The 22,048-nt window shown below is 44.0% G+C and overlaps 2 protein-coding genes across 5 annotated transcripts in view; both read right to left on the minus strand.

The window, feature by feature from the left end:
• LOC119166784 (uncharacterized) overlaps window positions 1–18,354 on the minus strand; it is a 45,861-nt gene extending 27,507 nt beyond the window's left edge. The window contains exon 1 of the mRNA XM_075882520.1: window positions 185–18,354. Within this exon, the coding sequence (XP_075738635.1) occupies window positions 5,479–6,723 (1,245 nt within the window). The 5' untranslated portion in view covers window positions 6,724–18,354 and the 3' untranslated portion in view covers window positions 185–5,478. The remainder of the gene's footprint in view (window positions 1–184) is intronic.
• LOC119166781 (methylthioribose-1-phosphate isomerase) overlaps window positions 1–22,048 on the minus strand; it is a 373,314-nt gene that overhangs the window by 343,904 nt on the left and 7,362 nt on the right. The gene's annotated exons all lie outside the window — the stretch shown is intronic.

Consider the following 22,048-nt stretch of genomic DNA (forward strand, 5'->3'; position numbering starts at 1 on the left):
AATATTTTTTACTAGTTTAATAAAATTTAAGATGTTAAGTACACCAAATAAAAAGAAAATGTGTGAAAGTATCATAAATTTCATCCCGGGCAGGTTATACGCATTAAACATGACAGCTTATCTAGTGCAGCGGGCTGCTTCGCTTTACGAAAGTGATTTTGCTATCTATACAATTGTCACTTACCCTTTCTTAACACTTCTGTAGATTTTAAGGGCTTGATGTTTTCGCCAGATACTCGATTCCTACTTTTAAGATCGCTAGGAGTCTTTATCATAGCTGCAAAGGGAGATACAGCCAGTATTTGATGTACTTGTTTTTATATTGCAATGGAAATAATACATCAACTGGGAAATAGCAATGAAACATTTTGTATTAAAATTTATGTCAAATTCGGTTTGCTGCACAACTTGTGTACCAAACAGCGGCCGACAACCATTGGGTGTATTTGCACCACGCTCTGCCATGACGAAGCACATGCATGAAACTTGAGAGACACGAGCTCATGCATGCAGGTGCAATTATTATGTAGTCGTCCTTTGAAACATCCTTGGTAATTTTAAATACTTGGCTGGGCAGATGTCTGTTAAATTATTCTTGAATGTCTAGGCTGACTACAAAATGAGCAATGCTAATAATGTTCTTGGCTCGTGCCACAAATTTTTTACCACTCATTCTTTAAAGATATTTTCTAACGCTGTTGTTGTACAACCAAACAAGAATATGTACATGCTCTTTAGCATACTGCTATTCACAAACTAAATGCCAGTTCATTAAAACTGAAGATAGTTAAACATTCATATTCCATAATTACGATCAAACTGCAGGTGAGATACCACAACAACCAATCTTGCACTGATGTCATTATGTTTTCATTATGAATTTACTAATTTACATGCTTGCTTCTTTTTCACAGAGTATGCATATTATTATACAAGACACCACCACTAACTCATTTATCAACTTCAGTATTTTATCACTTTCAATCAACCATCATATTGCCACGTTCCATTTCACAAGTTTTTGTTATCGTTCCGAAACACCACACGATTCTCGGCGCAAACCGCGCCTGCAGGTTTCGAGAAGGTTCCGGACTGTAGTAGATCATTTCGACAAGATCACGCCCACTGTGCGAACGGTACAGATTGTTCTGGAGCCTACGCCACCGCCAGCGATAACGCTACAACATTCGACGGCAAGGGTATAAATGATTGATTGATTGATATGTGGGGTTTAACGCCCCAAAACCACTATATGATTATGAGAGACGCCGTAGTGGAGGGCTCCGGAAATTTAGACCACCTGGGGTTCTTTAACGTGCACCCAAATCTGAGCACACGGGCTTACAACATTTCCGCCTCCATCGGAAATGCAAGGGTATAAATGCCGACGCGCTTCGCAGCTTGTCAGTTGTTGATCGAAGGCCGACGCTGCGTTCGCCGCTATCAGTCCGAGACTGCTATCTGTGCAAGACTGCTGCTGTAATTAGACTTTCCCTTTACCAGGCACAGGTTCGCTCAAATAAACAGTTAAATCCCAACACGAAGTTTTCTGTCTTTGGCCACGTCACGACCCCGTGACAATATTGCAAAGTCTTGAAACAAGTCACTTTTAAGACCCACAAGTTTTCTTGTGCTCTTACAGCGCATCGAAGGCCCTGAAGTGTCAAACAGGCCAAAAGGCATTGGTGAGGCTTGTTCATAGGCATTGGACCAATCTGTTTACAAAATGTGTTAAAGGCACATGCGCGCACATGTTTTGGTTTGATTGTACGTTAACATTAAAAAAGGAAGAAGTGGTGCGACATTTCTGGTACAAGCCAAGCATGTGGTTAGCATTGCTAACTTTCACTTCACTTCCCTTTATTACCTTAAAGACCCCGGTGAGGGGGTATTACATAAGGGGTGGGTTAACAAATGGAGGTTAGAGAGAGTGATCTTCTCACAAACAATATGTATTAATGTTTTGCGCAAACCTTGATGAACACGTGATCGCTGCAATGTCCCGGGGAAGGCCATTCCAGTCCACTGCTGTGCGAAGAAAAAATGAGGCAGCAAAAGTAGTAGTGCGAGCGCGTGCGATTGAATAAGGGTGGGTTGTGCGGTGAGATATGCGCATTGGTGGGATGATGTAAGGTGCTTGATTGAGAGAACTGTGAAAGAACTTGTGAAACAAACAGAGGCTGGCGATGCGGCGACGCACAGAAAGATTAGCAATATCAATGTCACATTTTAGGGATGATATGCTTATGTCGTATGAATATGAAGAGTGAATGAACCTAGTGGCACGATTTTGCACAGATTCTTTTTTGTTTATTAGGTATATCTGGTGCGGGCTCCAGATGGGCGCTGCATATTCTAGTTTAGGTGTGATGAGTGATTTGTAAGCCAGAAGTTTTATGTCTAGTAGTGCGTGACGCAAATGACGCTTTAGGAAACCGAGGGATCTGTTCGCGGATGATATGATGTTGTTGATGTATGTGTTCCAGGAAAGGTCAGATGTTAAGGTGACGCCTAGGTATTTATATGACTGAACTTGTTCGATAGCGGAATTAGAGATTAGGTATGAGAATAATAAAGGATTACGCTGGCGTTGAAATGAGACGAGTTTGCATTTAGTGGGGTTAAGCTTCATTAACAAAAGATCACACCACTGTTGCACGAGATCCAGATCCTGTTGGAGTGTAGTTTGATCAGAAATGTTAGTAACTGTGCGATAGATGACACAGTCGTCGGCAAATAAACGGATATGGGAAGATAAATGAACAGGAAGATCATTAATATTGTTACGGTGAGATGCCTTTATTTACAGGAGATGATGAATGCGAGAGTCCAGGGATCTGGCCGATCACCGCTCGTGCCAACTTCGTTCTTCTCTTCTTCCACGCGCCCCCTCAGTATCGTAGCAATTCCCCCTTTGCAGACGATGCCCACTGGGCGAGTTAGGCTTCGTTGCGATGATGACAGCGTTTTAGACGGGCAACATGAATGACGTTGGTCTTGCTTGAGCGGCGGCCAGTTGACAACAGCTGAGATATCTCGTACGTGACATCGCTGAGACATTCCAGGACAACAAACGGACCGGTGTAGTTGGCCAGAAACTTTTGGCAGAGGCCGCGCTTGCGAAGCGGCGTCCAAAGCCACACCAAATCTCCTTTCTCAAACCATACGTGCCGTTGACTTCTGTCGTAACGATTCTTGGAGCGTTTCTGTGAGACGAAAGTTCGAAGACAGGCGATGTGCCGGGCCTCTTCTGCGCGGCAAATGGTTTCGGCGAGAGTAGGTTGATCAGTCTCAGAAAAAGGAAGGATAGTGTCAAGAGCTGTGTGGGGTTGGCGTACGTAGAGCGGATAAAATGGACTGTATCTCGTTGTTTCGTGCTGTGCAGTGTTGTAGGCGAAAGTTATAAACGGCAAAATCACGTCCCATGTTTTGTGTCCAGAATCAACATACATGGAAATCATGTTGACGATAGTCCTATTAGTTCGTTCCGTCAAACCATTAGCCTGCGGGTGATACGGGGTAGTATGACGAAAATGGCACGAAGCAAGACGAAGGAGGTCTTCAACTACATCGGCAACAAATTGCCGCCCGCGATCACCGATGATGACACGGGGGGATCCATGGCATAATATAACGTGTGACAGCATGAACTGTGAAACTTGAGTAGCCGTTGCCGCAGGAATCGCCGCAGTTTCGGCGTAACGTGTGAGGTGGTCAACGCCAACAATAATCCATCGATTGCCGTTCGTTGATTGCGGAAAAGGGCCGAGCAGGTCGACACCTACGACGTCAAATGGTGAACTCGCGGGTGCAACGTGATGAAGTAGTCCAGCTGGCGGAGTTATAGGACGCTTGTGGCGTTGACACTGCTCACAGCTCGCAACGTATGCAGTCACACTTTTACGCATCTTCGACCAGAAGAAGCGTTCTTGCGTGCGATAGAATGTCCTATAAAAACTCATGCGGCCAGATGTTGGGTCGTCGTGCATTGCTCGAAGTACGTGTTGTCGTAGACTTGTAGGCACAACTAGAAGTAGGCGAGGGCCTACGCCGGAATAATTCTTTTTGTAAAGAACGCCATCCTTTACGATGAAACCACATTGACCGTTCGTTCCGGAAATAAAGAAAGAAGCGAGACTGTTGTCATTGCGTTACTCTGCTCGAAAAGTTGTTAGGTCAGGAAACGGAGTATTCACTACAGCCAAATATTCATCAAAGTTGTCAGCGTCACACTCGGTTGACGGAAGGGGAAGTCGTGAAAGGCAATCGGCGTCGGCATGATGACGTCAGCTCTTGTAACAGATTTCAAAGTCGTGTTCTTGCAATCGTAACGCCCAACGAGCAAAACGACCAGATGGGTCCCGTAGTCCAGTGAGCCAACATAAAGAATGGTGGTCCGTGACAATCGAGAATCGGCGTCCATAGATATAAGGGCGAAACTTGTGCACAGCGAATATGACCGCGAGACATTCCTGCTTTGTGACAGTATAGTTTCGCTCCGGTTTACTTAAAATGCGACTGGCATAGGCAACGACGTGTTCAGCAGCTCCATGGCGTTGGACCAAGACGGCGCCGATACCTACACCACTGGCGTCGGTATGAACTTCTGTGGCAGCAGATTGGTCATAGTGGCGAAGTACGGGCCCTGACGTAAGAAATGCTACGATACTGAGGGGGCGCGTGGAAGAAGAGAAGAACGAAGTTGGCTTCTGTATGGTACGTGGCACGAATAGGATCTACTTTCTCGTCGCTTAAAGATGCAATAAAACTGGTCGCATTTTGTTCGAAGAGGGCGAGTCGCATTCCGCAGGGTAGCATAACAGGTTCATTTGAATAGTTCGACACCCATAAGGCCGATCGCCTATCACTGATCGACAGAACAAAATGTGGAACGAGCACATTTTTCTTGGCACAATTGAGAGGAATGGGCTCCACAAGAACGTCAAACTTTCCGGCGTTTGAGGCAGAGGCGTCAACGCGTATGGTCTTCATCGAGTTGGGCGGCAAGACAACATCCTCAATGACGGTGATAGATCCTTGACAGCACCTAGGATCGTCAGTAAATGCCGATAGCATAATCTCGCCAGCACCAGCAATCTACAGTAGCCCCGCACTCGCATAAAAAATCGATCCCCAAGATGATGTCATGGGTGGAGCTGGTCGGGACAGCGAATTCAGCCTCGAAGTCCTTGTCACCCAAAGTGACTCTAACAACACACACACCGATCGGGCACAGTGTCTTCCCGCTCACTGCACGAAATGATGCACAAGTGTCCCAGCGAAACATCACTTTATGTCCTAGCCGCAATTCGAAGTTAAGACTCATCACTAAAACAGCTGCTCCAGTATCTATCAAAGCCACCGTAGGAAGTCCATCAATAAGCACGGGGACCCTATTTTGCGTCATAAAAACGGGTGGAGGCATAGGCGGATGTAGTGACAAATGTTCGGCGACCTCACCTCTATTGGCCGCACCACCTAGTTTCCCGGAGGCGGGGAGGTGACGCGTCGACCAGGAGATGGGGAACGGAACCGGCGTGTTGTGGGGGGCGTCAAGCTTCGCACGGAGGAAGGCGAGTCGTTGCGTAAATTCCGGTGAAAATCGCGTCCTACATGTGTATCACTGCGGGTCATTTGATGGAAGCCGTCCCTAACGTACGCGTTCCGCATTGAACGCATACCACCGCGCCAGCGGTTTTGTCGGGAAGAAGCTGATGATCCCTCGTAGTAGCGCTGCTGGGGGCGACGCCTTTGACCACAGAATCGAGCCACATGTCCACGGAAACCGCAGTTATAGCACACTGGGGCCTCACGCACGTCGCCATACTTTCCACGAGGCGCCATGTGCCCATGATCGTCCCACGAAGACACCATTGTAGGTGGTTGGCGGGAGGCGTTCTGGAAACCACGGCGATGATGTAAGTTGTCGGTTGGGGGCTCTGGTGCTCTTGATTGGGGCACATCATATAGCGTGGCATCAACGGCAGCACACATTGCGTCGTATGGCGGGGAGGTGTTGTTAGTAGGTGCTCTCGGCGGGTTGATAGCATCACGTCGTCCAAGTTCTTCGCGTATAATTTCCCTTATCATTGAGGCAAGATCACAGGAGGATATTGGAGGGACATCGACACTTGCAACGGTGGTGACGTTGGTAAGTCTATCAAATTTGGGAGTGATGCGCCTAGCAATCAGGGTCTCAAACGTGCGGCAGTGTTGTATTACGTCCGCTACAGACGCCAAGGTGTCCTTGTCGATGAGGAAATTGTAGACATCCTCAGCAACCCCTTTGAGGAGATGCCCTACCTTGTCATCTTCTTTCATGCGTGAATCTATAGACTTGCACGATTTCAGAATCTCCTCAATGTACGTTGTGCATGTTTCACCGGGAACTTGAGCACGCTGCATCAAAGTTTGCTCAGCGCGCTTCTTCATCAATGGGTCCCCGCAGCAGCTCGCTATTTCTGTCTCAAACGCTTCCCAGGTCGTTATTGTTTCTTCGTGGTTTTCAAACCACACCAACGCCGTCCCTTGAAGAAACAATCCAACGTTGGACAACCGGGAGGACGCATCCCAACAATTGTATTTACTCACGCGGTTGAAGTGTTTCAGCCATTCGTCGACGTCTTCTCCGACCCTCCCAGACAAGCTTCGTGGTACCATGTGTCGGGGCCATGTAGCGCCAGACAAAGAGTGCGTGGTGTCGCCGTCAGCAATCGGATCCATAGAGAGCGGTGGTCAACCAGCCAGTCGGCGGCTTCGGCGTAGTTCTTGAGGTAGCGCTTCCGTGGTCGTTCGCCTGGGATCGCTCCACTGTACCCCGGCATCTCCACCAATCTTGTTATGATGAGATGCCTTTATTTACAGGAGATGATTGAATGCGAGAGTCCAGGGATCTTGCCGATCACCGCTCGTGCCAACTTCGCTCTTCTCTTCTTCCACGCGCCCCCTCAGTATCGTAGCAATATATATTAGGAACAAAAGGGAAGCGAGTACAGATCCTTGGGGGACGCCGGATGTTACTGGAAGGGAGCTAGAATGGGTATTTTTAATGGAGACAAACAGAGAGCGGTTAGTAAGAAATTGTGTGATCCATGCAAGAATGTTGGGGTGCAGGTTCAGCTGGGAAAGTTTTAACAGTAGGTGTTTGTGCGGTACCTTATCAAAGGCTTTTGCGAAGTCGAGAAAGATTGCATCGGTCTGAAAGTGACGGTCGAGAGAAGAGTGTATATCATTAATAAATATAGCAAGTTAGGTTTCACAGGATAATGATTTACGAAATCCGTGCTGGGAAGAACGAAAAAAATTGTTGCTGTCAAGAAAGTTCATGATGTGTGAATATATAACATGTTCATGATTTTGCAGGGGACGCTTGTTAGAGAGATGGGTCAATAATTTAGGGGGGGACTGTCTGTTACCTGATTCGTGGACTGGAATGACCTTTCCCTCCTTCCAGTCGTCTGGTAAAATTCCTGTTTCGAGTGACAATGAGAATATCATCGAAAAGTACACTGCAATAATTTTTTCCTTAGTATTTTTTAACAATTTAGAGTTAATATTGTCTACGCCAGCTGATGATGAAAGTTTTAATTTGTTAATGAGTGATGAAATGCCATTAACGGATAACACAACAGGGGCCATCACTGGTAATGTCGTAGTAGGTGGCGTAGGAAACGGTACGTTGGCTTCTTTAGTGAACACTGATGAGAACGCGGTGTTAAAAATATTGGCGCAAACAGTGTCGCTTACGTCTTCATTTTTATCGTTTGTAAGTGTGATTTCTCGTGTTAGTTGCGGGTTTATGATTTCCCAGAATTTTCTAGGGTTAGATTTCAGAATTTTAGATAAATCATTGTGATAGAATGTCTGTTTCGCTTTTCTAATTTCAGCATAATAAGCATCTTCCGCAGCGAGTACTTGCCCCATGCGCACGCATTACCATTAAACTTCGCAGCTCGGAAGAGGCGCTTTTTTTCATTTTCAAGTGTTTTCAAACTTTTCGAAAACCATGGTTTATTTTTATATGCAGAAAAGCTCACTGTGGGGATGAATTTATTAGTCAAGTCAGTTATCTTGTCCTTAAGCATTAGCCAGCTGTCATTGAAAGAACAGGAACCGAGATTGAGTTCGAAGTATGGTAGGAAATCTCGTAATTCACGATTAATTAATTCATAATTACCCTTATCATACAAGTGAATCGTTTTGCAGAAAATGGGGCGTATTTTTGGGGTGAAGTTAAATATGGTATGAATGACTTTGTGATTGCTGATTTCACGTAAGTATGCAATAGATTTTAAGCTTCCGGGGCTATTTGTTAGTACCAGGTCTAAAATGTTTGAGGATTCACTAGTTACGTGTGGAATAAGGTTAAAGTTGAGGCAAACATCGACGAATTCTCTTGCTTCAGTATTTCCCGAGGTTGGTGAAACCTGATTGAGCCAATTAATGGAGGGAAAGTTAAAATCCCCATAAAGCAGAATACGTGCGTTAGGGTGTTTATTAGTTAGCTAAGATAAGATTTCGTTAAGTTTGCGAGGGAAGTCTGGGTCAGTTCGAAAGGGCTTATAGCATACGCCAAGTATTATTGCTTCGGGAGGGGCACGGCATTTTACCCATAATGATTATAGTTGTGAAGATGTGGTGATTAGAGAGCATGATAGTTTTTTTTTTTGGTGGCGATGAGTATGCCTCCGCCACGTGCATTTTTACGATTGTGACGAAAGAATATGGTATTTATCCCGCACTAACTTTATAGTTAGTGCAGGAGTTTCAGATTAATTCTACCCTATTTTTTTAGCAATATATCTATAACATGTGGTACAAATAGTTTCTGTTAGTAATTTCACAAATGACAACACTATTATCAGCAAATCATGACGAAATTTAGATGATAGCAAAGAAAAGGCATTGGCAGTTAAAATTAGAAATAAGCTGGGCTTAGCTGAGCACAAAGTGAGTTCAATTTCATGCGAAGCATTCAAAGTACTAAACTTTGTTCGGTAGAGCCAAGGTCCAGATGACTCAATTTTAAAGTAAATGTTTATGACTGACCTTGTCAAATGTGTTAGAAAATTCTAAAATAGTTCAGTCTATGAGCATTGCATCAAGAGAATGGCACAATTTACGAGTAAATAAGTGGAATCTAACTTTGAAGCGTAGTTTTAAATCTATACTGCATAGTGTTGTATGAAATGTAAGGCGATATAGACGTACTTAGCTGCTGAATAAGCTTTCTTAGAATATAATAATAGTGGTGGTATTACAACATATGTGCAAGTTAAAATGAGGAAAAATAATAATAAATTTTTTAAACCCCAGAAGAAAAAAAGAAAATTAAAAAAAATTACAGCATATTCATGGAGTGATTGATGATGAGTGGGGTGAAGGGTCCGTCCATGCATGCGTCTATGCATGCAATCGCGTTCGAGAATGCAGATGACGCATGGGTAACACCGATGAGACGCGTGCCAAAAGAGCCGAGCGCAAGCGTCTTTAACGTGCCCGCCACTCTGCTTCGTTCATGCCCCACCAACGATCCACTACGTATGGTGTCTATAAAGGAGACTGAGAGATCCGCTCGTTCTATGCATACCCAGACACAGCCCCCCCATGCAGCCAATCTGAGAGTAGGGGTACAGCGCCATCTAGTTATCTCTACCCAACTGCAGTTTCTATGTAATTCTTAAGAAAGCGCTGTCTATTATACTGTTCGGCAAATACTGCCTTCTTTTCTTTGTTTTCTGTTCTCTCAGTCATGCGTGACGCTTGTACCATATCTAAAGACACAGTGAAAGGTGAGGCAACAGTACCAAGAGGACTTATTTGGTTTGCATTCTTTTATGGTTTGGGGGAAGTATGAATATTTATAGCAACTTGATTTGAAAGTGTATTTAATAAGTGTTTGTGAGTGCCTGTAATGTGTTAACTCAAAACGACAGAAAAAAATTACTTTTGACGTGTCGATGTTTATGTCACTATGAATTAATTCAAACAAAATCTTTAGTCTTGCTATTTTCGCCCTACCTTATAGTGTTAATAGACCAGCTTTCGTTTGCAATTCAGTAGGAGAATTCGTTAGATTGCATTTGTTATAATATAAATATACCTCATTGCCTTCCTGTGCACCCCTTTTAATCCTCGCAATTAGTTACTTTGTATGGAGAAACAAAACAATACTATTATAATCATGTTAGTAATATATTCATTTATTATTATTATTGCATTGATAACATTGCACTTGATTTGCAGTTTACTCATTAAATTTGTATTTCACTGTTACACTGTTCAAGGCAGTATTTATAATGTCCTTACATAGACCTACATGTTTTAACTGCATTTAATGAACTCAGATATATTGTCACGGGCTAAGTAGATGGCTGAGGATGACAACGACGAAGTGCTGAACGTGAACGTGCTCGGACTGCAGCAGCGTTGTACGCATTTGCTCACCAATATATTCGCCAGTACGCATTTGCTCGCCAGTGTATACTTTATTCCCTGTAACATCATTGGTGGAAGGTGCGGGGTACCACTCGCTATACAGCCCAACGAGCTGGATCTTTGCAGCGGACGGCGCATTGCAACTACCATGATGACTGACCAGGCTACTCAATGTCAACAAGATTCGTCAACCCCGCAACCGATCGTTGTGGTGCAACCTTGTGACCCAGGCCCATTCAACGGCACAAGTGGCATAGACGTCGATGACTGGCTGGTTCTATATGAGCGCGTCAGCAGCAGCAACCATTGGGATCCGACGCTTATGTTGGCGAACATCATCTTCTACTTGCATGGCACGGCAAAACTCTGGTACGAGACACATCAAGAAGAGTTGACTAGCTGGGACGTCTGTAAGCAGATATTGCGCTATCTATTTGGGAAAGCCATCGGACGTCAAGTGGCCGCAAAGAAAGAACTTGCGACTCGTGCCCAGACATCCACAGAGCCGTACATCGCGTACATCCAGGACGTATTGGCTTTGTGCCGCAAGGTCGACAAGGACATGCTCGACGAGAACATAGTCGGACACATCCTGAAAGGAATCGCCGATGACGCCTGCAATTTTCTCCTGTGCAAGGACTGCTTGACGGTGGAGTCGGTCATCGAAGCATGTCGTCGCTTCGAACGGGCAAAAAGTAGGCGCATAGTTCACCGATTTGACCGCCTTCCCAACACGGCGGCTACGTCCTCTTGTGAAGATTTGCCCACACTACATCAACCACCAGCGCCGGAAAACGTCACCAGAACAGTCCGTCGGGAACTCGAGACTATGGCACCCGCTATGTCTAGCGTCAGCGCGCCAGGACACAACCTCGATGCTGTTTCCATGATACAGGCCGTGGTTCGCCAAGAGATTGCGAATATGGGCATTTCGCCACCTCATCAAAATGCCCCTGCTACTTCCAGCTCGGCTCCAGTCGTTGCGGCTACCACTCCGAACCGCACGTTCGCGCCACGACGAAACCCAGCTGAATGGCGCACTCATGATGATCGGCCCATATGTTTCACGTGCCATCGGATAGGACACATCGCTCGCCATTGCTGCAGCCGTTGGACCTCATCATCTCGACCGAGCTTCCATGATTGGGCGCCTCGCTCCGAACGTGCACCTTATGCCCCGTCCTGCCGTGTTGAGACAGGTGCAGAGCATAATCCAGAACGTCGGACCAGCCGCTCGCCATCGCCCGTGCGTCGTCAGTTCCGCTCGCCCCAACACCATCGTTCTCGGTCTCCCTACGACCGTCGCTCGGAAAACTAGCCGGTGCAGCCCCCGGAGGTGACGCTGCATACACGACTCGGACTGCAAATCCTCTGATTACTTCCGACCAGCGGTGCAACCTTCTTACAATTCTCGTTGATGGTTTACCTGTAACTGCTCTTAGTGATACCGGTGCACAAATATCTGTGATGAGCTCAGACCTCCGCCACCGCCTCCAAAAAGTTCTGACACCTGCGACTGCACCTACCGTTCGTACAGCGGATGGGAGTACTCCTGCTCTGCTTGGAATGTGCACTGCGCGATTAACGATTTCTGAGCATCAAACTTCAGTTCTGTTCGCTGTACTGGAAAATTGCCCTCATGACCTCATCCTTGGACTCGACTTTCTCACTTCACACGCTGCGCTCATTGACTGTTCCAAAGGTCTTCTTCGGCTCGAACTACCATCCTTCTCAGAGACCGTCTTTACCAGCCCACCTCGTCTACGCTCTGTCGATTTCCTCATACTTCCGCCGCAAGCCGCAGTCCAAGTCCAACTCTCGCCATATTCTCCAGTACCCAATGATGATTATGTTGCCGCCCCAATTTCTGACGTGGCCATGACACGTCATGTTGCACTCCCCAACACGGTGGTTACCGTTAAGGACAACCGAACTTCATTTCCCATCCTCAATTTTGGCTTCTCAACGCAAGTTATTCCTCGCGGCATGTCACTTGCGCATCTGACACCACTGGTCGACCACACAGTTTCCGCCCTAACCACCGATTCGCCTTTTCAAGCCACGATTGACCTTTTCAAGCCAATGCTATCTGACAAGCTCACCTCCGCACAAGCCTCTGCTTTCTACCGTGTGCTTGCTTCTTATCAGGACATCTTTGACTTCGGCGACCGTAATTTGGGCCAGACATCCGTAGTAACCCATCGCATCGACACCGGTGACGCTCGACCCATTCGCCGACGACCCTACCGTGTGTCAGCCCTGGATCGTGCTATTATACAGCGAGAAGTCGATAAAATGCTTCATAAGGGCATAATCGAACCCTCATCTAGTCCCTGGTCCTCATCCGTTGTACTTGTTAAAAAGAAGGACAATAGCTGGAGATTCTGTGTTGATTACCGCCATCTCAACCATATTACCAAGAAAGATGTCTGTCCCCTACCGCGCATAGATGATGCACTCGATTGCTTGCACGGTGCCAAATATTTCTCTTCAATAAACCTTCGCTCAGGCTACCGGCAGATCGCTGTGGACGACAAAGACAGAGAGAAGACGGCCTTCGTGGCTTCTGATGGACTTTATCAGTTCAAGATGATGCCTTTTGGATTATGCAATGCCCCCGGGACTTTTGAGCGCATGATGGACTCTCTCCTTCGAGGCATGAAGTGGACCATCTGCCTCTGCTATCTTGACGACGTTATTGTTTTTTCGACTACTTTCGACGACCATCTTACCCGTCTGTCCACAGTGCTTGATGTTTTTTGACGTGCCAACTTGCAACTTAACTCGTCCAAATGCCACTTTGGGCAACGTCAAATCTGCTTACTCGGCCATCTTGTTAACGCTGAGGGCGTTCAACCAGACCCTGCGAAAGTCCGAGCAGTTCGCGACCTCCCCACACCCCGCTCAGCAAAGGACGTCCGAAGTTTTCTGGGACTGTGCTCCTATTTCCGTCGTTTTGTCGAGAAGTTTGCTGAAGTAGCCCGTCCTCTAATCTGCCTCCTCAAAACGGATGTCGCATTCACCTGGGGCCAACAGCAAGCAAACGCCTTCTCGTCGCTCGTTGACATTCTCACCAATCCACCAGTCCTAGCACACTTCGACCCATCTGCCGCCACGGAGCTTCGTACTGACGCCAGTGGCCACGGCATAGACGCAGTGCTGGCGCAGCGGCAACAAGGCGTGCACCGCGTCGTCGCGTATGCAAGCCGACTGTTGTCGCGCTCGGAACAAAATTATTCCATCACAGAACGCGAGTGCTTAGCTCTCGTCCGGGCCATTGCGAAATTCCGACCGTACCTGTATGGCCGACCATTCTCAGTTATTACGGACCACCATGCGCTTTGCTGGCTCTCCTCACTCAAGGACCCTATAAGACGCCTAGGTCGCTGCGCTTACAAGAGTACACTTTTTCCGTATTCTATAAATCCGGACAACTTCACAAGGATGCCGACTGCTTGTCCCGTTACCCAGTCGATCCCCCTGACACGATGAAAGATGGACAAGAGGCCCTCGTTCTTTCAATTACCGACTTCACCGACATAGCTGCTGAACAACGCCGCTCGTTGCCGGAGACTCAATGTTGAAGGACCTCGCAGGGTCTTTCACATTGAGCTCCAGGACACATGTCGAGGTTCGCTCATTCAGCGGTGTGCGGATTGAGAAATTGTTCTCTTTAATTGCGCATGCTCTGGCAGATGTGCACTTGGTCGTTCTTCACGTTGGTACTAACAATGTCAGTGAAGAACCCCTCGTGCTGATTGCCAGGTTCCGATCACTGATCTCCAGAATTCTTGATGACAATCCGTCAATCCGTGTTGTAGTGTCTGCAATTCTGTCGAGACAAGCGAGTTTGCGCAAGTGCCAGTGGGCGCTGTCTGTCGGAGAATTGGAGGCGTTCAACACGGATGCCGGGGAGACGAATGCCATTTTGCAGGCGCTGTGCCATAAGAACGGCTGCGTTTTCGTGGACGGCACATGCGAGCTGATGGGGATGCTGAAGGCCGACGGCGTGCACCCGACGAAACGTGGTAGCCAGGTAAGCAATTAATGTGGATGTTATAAGAGGCTAGCTGCCTAGTCGGTAGCAGCTGCGGACGATCAAAGTTACAGGTTAGCGACGAGTCAACCACACATAATGCAATTGTTGCATTTAGAAAGGACGAATTCAATCCTCCAAGAAAACGCAGGCGTGCTTGCAGCGCTACAGTGCACGTGCTTCATCGCAAGTGCCCGCGGAAGATAAAATTAGGTGAAATTAGCCGTATGTAGCTCTGATAGCCGTCCTACGTATAATTTCCGCGCAGTGTGGTACCGCGCGGCGAAGGCCACGTAAACGTGGACGTTGGAGAATTTAGTTAGCGGCATTCCGCTACGACCTTTTTCGTTTTTTCCCCGAGTTAACTCGTTATGTTGGCACTGCAGGTCCACGGACGACCTTTGAACATAAGTTGCATGCTTAGATCATCGGAATCAAACGGCTGCCTGTTGGTCATGTTTTGCACATGTAGAGCCTTCCGAAATTATTTGATTAGAGTGAAATGACGCGTGCAGAGGGACTATTTGCGACTTCGGCTACCAATGATATAAGCAGGTTTTACTGTGTGCTCATTACCACAGTAAATTTGAGAGGCGCCAACGAGTAAGCTCACTGGTATACAGCCTTTATGCAACAGCAGCTCTATTACTCAGAAGTGCAGAATAAGCAATCTGACAAGAACTACTAAGGAGGCCAGTGAGGTTACCTCCCTTGTGTGTATTATCTCTGCCATGAGTTGACAAGCATCTGGTGTAAATGTGAATTCCCTATTGTGCATCAAAGGAAAGATCAATACTACTGTTACTGTTATTGTTATGAACGCAGATCATATTTCATGAAACCCATGTTAGCCCACTTTATTCTCTTAATTGAAATACTGAAAATGAGATGTCTGATATGCCTTACTTGTTTCCAAATCAGGGCAGCAATGTCTGATATATAAAGTAAAAATTCTGCAAGTCATTTATGTAATTGGATCATTATACATCGAACGTCCCAGCCATTTTGGCAACCATCTTAAATGTATTCGAAAAAAAATCTTGCTGGAGCACTGTGTTTAAAATAATGAACTGGTAGAATTTTTCTGAGAGAAAACATTTTTGGTCACGTGGCTGCCTTCTGAGTTACCTGAAAATGTCATTTGGGTGTTGTTTGTGGAAAATTTTTCTTAAAAGTACCGCTCTTTCTTTCTATACCAAATTTGGTCTACATGTCAAGCAAAGCTGCTTATGCATGGTGTTTGAAGCTCAGTAATATTAGTGCAATTTTACTAACGCATGCGCCTCCAAGAATTGAGCCGAAATGTCTTATGTTTGCAGTTTTTTTATTGCAATACTGCAGTTTGTATGAATACCTGTGTACTGAATACTTACTCCACAAAAGGTGTATCTTGAAGAAAAAATATTGTTCGATCTCTCAGGCAGATAAAATTTAAAAGGAAAAAAACATAAATTTCACAACATTGTCATTTTTGTCTATATTAAGATACAATTTGCACCCTGCGGTGGTCAAATCAAAAGTCACCTTAATATTTAAATCAAAAGCAAATCAGCACTTCTTTTCAAATGGCAAAGCTCATCATTAAATTTTTTGTTTTAAGGAAGAAAATAATTTTGAAACTTTCCTATTGACGGCAATGTGGAATTTCCAAGCGGCAGCTGTCGTATGACCAGATTGAAAGATGGGCTCCAATGGAAAAGTTCACAATTACTTTTTTCCTTGAAACAAAAAATGTAATGATGAAATTTGTGTATAAAAATAACTGCTTATTTGCTTTTGATTTAGGTATAAAGGTGACTTAATTATAGCACCAGAAGGTGCAAATTGACTTTCAATATGGACAAAAACGACGACTTACAAAATTTGTGATTTTTTCTTTTAACGTTTAGCTGCTTGAGAGGTCTGAAAATATTTTTTCCCAAAAATATACCTTTTGTCGAGAAAGTATTCACTACTCAGGTATTCATACAAACAGCAGTATTGCAATAAAAAAAAACTGCAAACGTAAGACATTTCGGCTAAATTCTTGTAGGCATATGCGCCGCAGTAAAATTACACTAATATTACTTAGCTTCAAGCATTTTTGCTTAACATGTAGACCAATGTTGGTATAGAAAGAAGGAGTGCTACTTTTAAAATAAACTTTTCCACAAACAACACCCAAACGACATTTTCAGGAAACTCAGAAGGCAGCCACATGACCAAAAATTTTTTTCTCTCAGAAAAATTTTAGCACTTCACTGTTTTCAACGCAGTGAATCAGCATGATTGTTTATTTCGAATACATTTGAGATGGTCGCCAAAATGGCTGGGCGTTTGGCACAGAATGACCCAGACAGACAGACAGACAGACAATGAACTTTATGTGATCCTGAGGAGCTTTCGCGAGAACCCCTATCGGGGACCCGCGGAAGCCGCTGGCCGCGTCTAAGTCTGGACTGGGGGACATTGTGATGTTCCGCCTTTTCTTGGGCCCTCTGGATTGCCTGGAGCGATGGGCTCCGGAGTGCCTCTTCCTAGTCGGCTTCGCTGGATAGAAGGCCGTTAGGTAACGCGGAGCATTGCCAAAGCATGTGCGCTAAGAAACAAAAAAGTTCATTACATTCCGGACAACTTGAGTCAACGTCTGTGGAGATACGACTGAAGAGGCCCCGTGAGGAGAACGAGCCCGTCTGGAGCATTCTAAGTGTAATTGACTGAGACCTATCTTACTTTCTGCTGAGGGCGAAACTGACTCCTATCTTCTTGAAAGCGAGCTAGTTGCTTTGCTACCCGCATCCCATTGTGCTCCTTCAGGCAGAACTGGAATGTGTTTGAATGATGGCCTGCTTAAGCGTGACAACAATGTTATACTGCTATATTTAATTCCAGTGCAGATATTTTCATTGTGAGGAGTATTGTATACTGCACAATGGGCGCCATTTTTTAAATATATTTCCTCATGCCAATTGAACGAGTAGTGTTTGTTTTTCTCGTTTTTTTTTTTACTTTTCTTTTGCAGTGCCCATTTGAAAAACTGGAGCTTATTGCAGAAGCCACAAACCACCCAAAGAATTTGGTGCTGTGTGCCATCTACGATACTTCTTTCTGCAGAGCATTTCTGAAAAACGCCAGCATGGCCAAACAGCGATTCGAAAGAGGTCTTTTTGAGTTTCCTTTCGCATTTCTTGTTTTGGCCGTTCTTAATTCTTTCTGCCTTTTCTAAGACGTTTCTAGAAAACACTAAACCTTCAACTGGAAGTTCGTTTGTTTATGGTTCCAGCACTTCGCTTGAACTATGCTCCTTCTAGCATAACTAATACTGTTGCTGTTGAGTTCTGGATTTCAGTGTACAATGCGTGTGACTGATGCTCTCATATGCCATAGTTTTTTATTGCAACTGATATCTGTAAATATGTGGTTATTAACAATTATGTGCAGTGTAAGCATCCTTTGTAATGCCTTAATGGCACTCAGAGAATGGCAAAAATATAACAAATCAATTTCATTTGCGAGTTTCAATGTGCTGCACATTTTAAATATTATGCTGCACATAACAAATGTTTGTATGGAGTATAACTATCCCCAACATAGAGAAAAGTATGTTATTATATGTATTCTGGAATACTTTTTTGTCTTTTTGCAAACGTATCTCTGAAATATCCTGTCACATGAATTACAAATTTATCTCAGTATCTGTATTTTATGCTTCCAAACCACGCATTTCCATATCTGTATTCCAGAATAATTTTTCGGGCATCTCTGCCCAGCCCGAGCACACATCCACATGGCCTACAACGAGCTGCCAAATTAGACGTGATTTTAGCATCTGATAGCATTAGCTCATGCTCTCTTAAGCGCACGTTTATGTAACGGCCCATTTCACCTAAATATTCGCAGCTGCAAGACAGTGGAATCCCATAAACCATGCCAGCAGTGCAAGGAGCATATCTGTGGACATGACTGGAGACACATTTGTTCCCTTTCCCTGGCTGCTGACACAATGCTCTATCCACCAAAGTACACACAATATGCACTTTATTACGTGCTGAGAATGACATGTTTATACAATAACGAGCACTAACATTTTTCAAACCATGTGCTATCCTGTGTATGTATGGGATAACTGCCTGCCTCTTTTTCTTGCTAATTTCTGGTGCACTAGAATCACAATGTTAAAACTTCTCGATCTTTGAAATAAGTTTTTCCGACAAGGAGCAAATCACGTCACCCGGAAAGCCAGAATTTGCAAGGCGAGCAACTTGTGTATCAAACGCATGCGCCATAAGGTGCTCGCGTAACTTCTGAAGAGCAGCACCCAGCACAGTTGACGCAATGGCTCCCTGTATGGTTTTGAGTGGCCAGAATTAAAATTCAGAATTGGCTTTATGAATCTAGGTTGGTATTGCTATATATGTGATCTTTGACGAAAGCCTGTTTTAAATCGGGAAACTGTAGCTCATCAAGTTTTTGAAACTCCAGAGTGAAACGCTGACATTTCGTTCTCCTTAACATCTTTCTTTATATTAGAAACCAGTACAGAGCAATTGTTAATGTCCAGTAGAACTAAGAAGTCATGGACATATCAAACAGCGTGTGATGATAACCAATTCAAATGCTTTTGCAGCTGCCCGTCTACATACCCAAGAAAAAATATAACTAATTACAGGTATATTCATGATTCAATGCAGATACCAGATTTTTGGATTATTTCCCTTCCAAGACACAACGGTAGAATTTAGGTGGCCTGCATGAGCTCTAAAAACGACGCAATAGAGATGCCACACTGGCACTGAAACAACAACTCATCATTATCTTCTCTCATGCACTGCTTTATACACTTCAAATCTTCACAGTGGGGCAAACAATAATATAAATCTTTTATGTCTATACCGAATGAATTACGGCACAAAGAAAGTTGTTCACTTAGTGATAAGATGATAGATTCCGAGTTAGAAATTCTAAGTGGATCACAAGTCTTCAAACGCTCTAAATTTCTTTGAATATACTCTGAAACATTTATTTACCGAGTGTCTTTTTCTGAAACAACAGCTCTTAGTGCCAACATGAATCTTCACTGAAATAAAAACTGATAGTTTTTGCCTTTTTGCTTTTTTCACACTTGCCGCTACGCGTTCCTGATTAAGCGTTAGTAACAGGGCATAAACTTATTTGTTCTGTCACCCGCTTTTTGAATCAACACTTTTTTTATTAATATATACCCTAAAGGCCCATTCAGGCATTGCACAGGGGTTTTTAGTTATACAATAAATTTGCAAACCAGAACATTGCCATTATAAAATTAAAGTGGTAAACAAAGTAAAATACAGTTCCATAGACAAAGATGCAAAAGGAAAAAAAAATTGTGGCAGGAATGAAAAATCAATAAGAGAGACACAGCTAGAGTGCAAAAAAATATATATACAAAAAATTGCCACAAAAAAAAAAAATTGCCCCCTATCTGCATATTAGACTAAAAATGTCGTCGAAAGACTATTGTATTTCCCCTGAAAAGAGTGAATAGACAGAGATATTTATTTGATGTTTTGCACAAGAAAATTGGTGAATGGGATCCTGGAGGTGTTGCGTGAGACATTAGCGCCATCTGGCAGTAATTTCAGAAAACGAAAGGATGGCGCCTTTGTTATAGCGAGCACGCAGCATGCGTGCAATCTTGGAGGCCATATTTTGTAGATTTCAAGACAGGTAGCAGCACAGTATCGTCTTAGCAAAACGTAGGAGACTCGCCTTTTCATGCAAAGCCTCGCATTGTCAGCTGCAGTGCTTAGAATTACTTCTTTATACCTTTTTTAGTATAAATAAACACAGTGCACAATATCGACGCGTTGATATTGTGCCTCACATATGCTCAATATTTGCTTTTTATTGACAATCGTACAAGTATGAACGCAGAAACTTGAGCAATACTGGTGGATGCTGTGGATGTGGTCGTACTTGTTGAGCCTTTTTGCTGACAGACAGACCAAAATTTGGAGTATCGCAAGCACGACTATCATCTTTAAGGAGAAAATATATTTACAATGAAAGAAGAGTAAAAATAAGCACATACATGCACTTACAAACTCACACAGATAGGTAAGTCATATGTTCAAGAAAATATTGAATTGGTTTACAAAGGCGGCATAATCAATGAATCAAGCGATGTCGCCCGGCAGTGTGTTCCACTGATGTGTGCTTCGAAGTAATGGTGAGTGTTGATACATAATTGTGCGTGCCAAAAAAGGGTGTATTTTGAATTGGTGATCAATATGTTTCAAAATATTATGAGGTATGTTTGTACAAGCTTCATGAAGGCACATTTACTATGATAAAATGTATGAAAATGCAACAACAGTGACGACAGTCTGCGTTTTTCAAGAAGGGGTAATGAAAGTGAGTGTGTAATATCTGTAGTGCTGCAGTTGCGAGAATACTACTTGGTGATAAATCCTGCTGCTTCATTTTGTATTGATTCTAGTTAATTGATGAGATATGATTGATGTGGGTTCTAGATGATGGATGAATATTCTATCTTTGGACAGACAAGTGTAGTGTATGCTAGCATTTTAGAGGTATAGTTCACCAAGTAAAGGTTTCTTTTAATAAATCCAAGTGCTTTTGACACCTCACTAGTTATGATATCAATGCGCTTATTCTAAGGCAGACAGAAGATAAATGAATTCCAAGATATTTAAATAGGGATACTTTTTCAATGGGGAGAGCTTGAATTTCATATTGACTCATTTCTGTTTTATGTGCTCTTGTAAAGGTCACGGCCTTCATTTTGGAAGTGTTAATTTGCCATGGTGACACCAAAATGCGAGTTTATTAGGGTCCAACTATAATGACTCGTTAGCTTGGGTGCTGTCAATTTTTCTATTAATGATGTAGTTGTATGTAAATAATTTGATAGTAGATGACAAACCATGTCCAATGTTGTTGATGTAAATGAGAAACAAAACTGGTCCCATGATTGATCCCTGGGGAACACCAGACTTTGCATGTGAAAGTGAAGATGCATGTCCATTCACATAAATTGATTGGCTGCAGTTGCTCAGAAAATGATTTATTCAGCTTTTTTCCAAACCAGTGGCTACCTTATCATTATACATAGAGCCATCTAGAGTTGAAAAGAAGCCTTCCTTGTCAGCAACCAAAACATGCAACTTAGCTTCCAGATGCGTCTCAGACAGTATGAACACCGTTGTGAAGAGTGACCAGGCTATGTAATACAAAGGCAAGCTGAAAAAGCCAGTAGGCTTTTTTTGTGAAGCTAAGTTGCGTGTTTTGGCTACCTTCATTTACGTACTCTTTTATGAACATAATGGTAAAAATACTCAAAGGATTTAATAACACCATCTCAAGGAAATGAAATGAGAAGAGAGTGTGCTACTCTTTGAAATATCTGCAATAAGTGCATAGCGGAGGACGTTTGCAGCTGCATCGCCAATAATAATAATAATAGCAGTAATATTATACAAGGCAAGACATAGCCCAGCAAACCTCTTGATGGCAGTTCTAACATAAGCACCTAACTAAAAGGCCTTCAAGCCAAGCCAAATTTGTGGCCACGACAAATATGCACAAATTTACCGA

Source organism: Rhipicephalus microplus, unplaced genomic scaffold (genome assembly GCF_043290135.1).
Source record: "Rhipicephalus microplus isolate Deutch F79 unplaced genomic scaffold, USDA_Rmic scaffold_12, whole genome shotgun sequence".
NCBI classification, from domain to species: domain Eukaryota; kingdom Metazoa; phylum Arthropoda; class Arachnida; order Ixodida; family Ixodidae; genus Rhipicephalus; species Rhipicephalus microplus.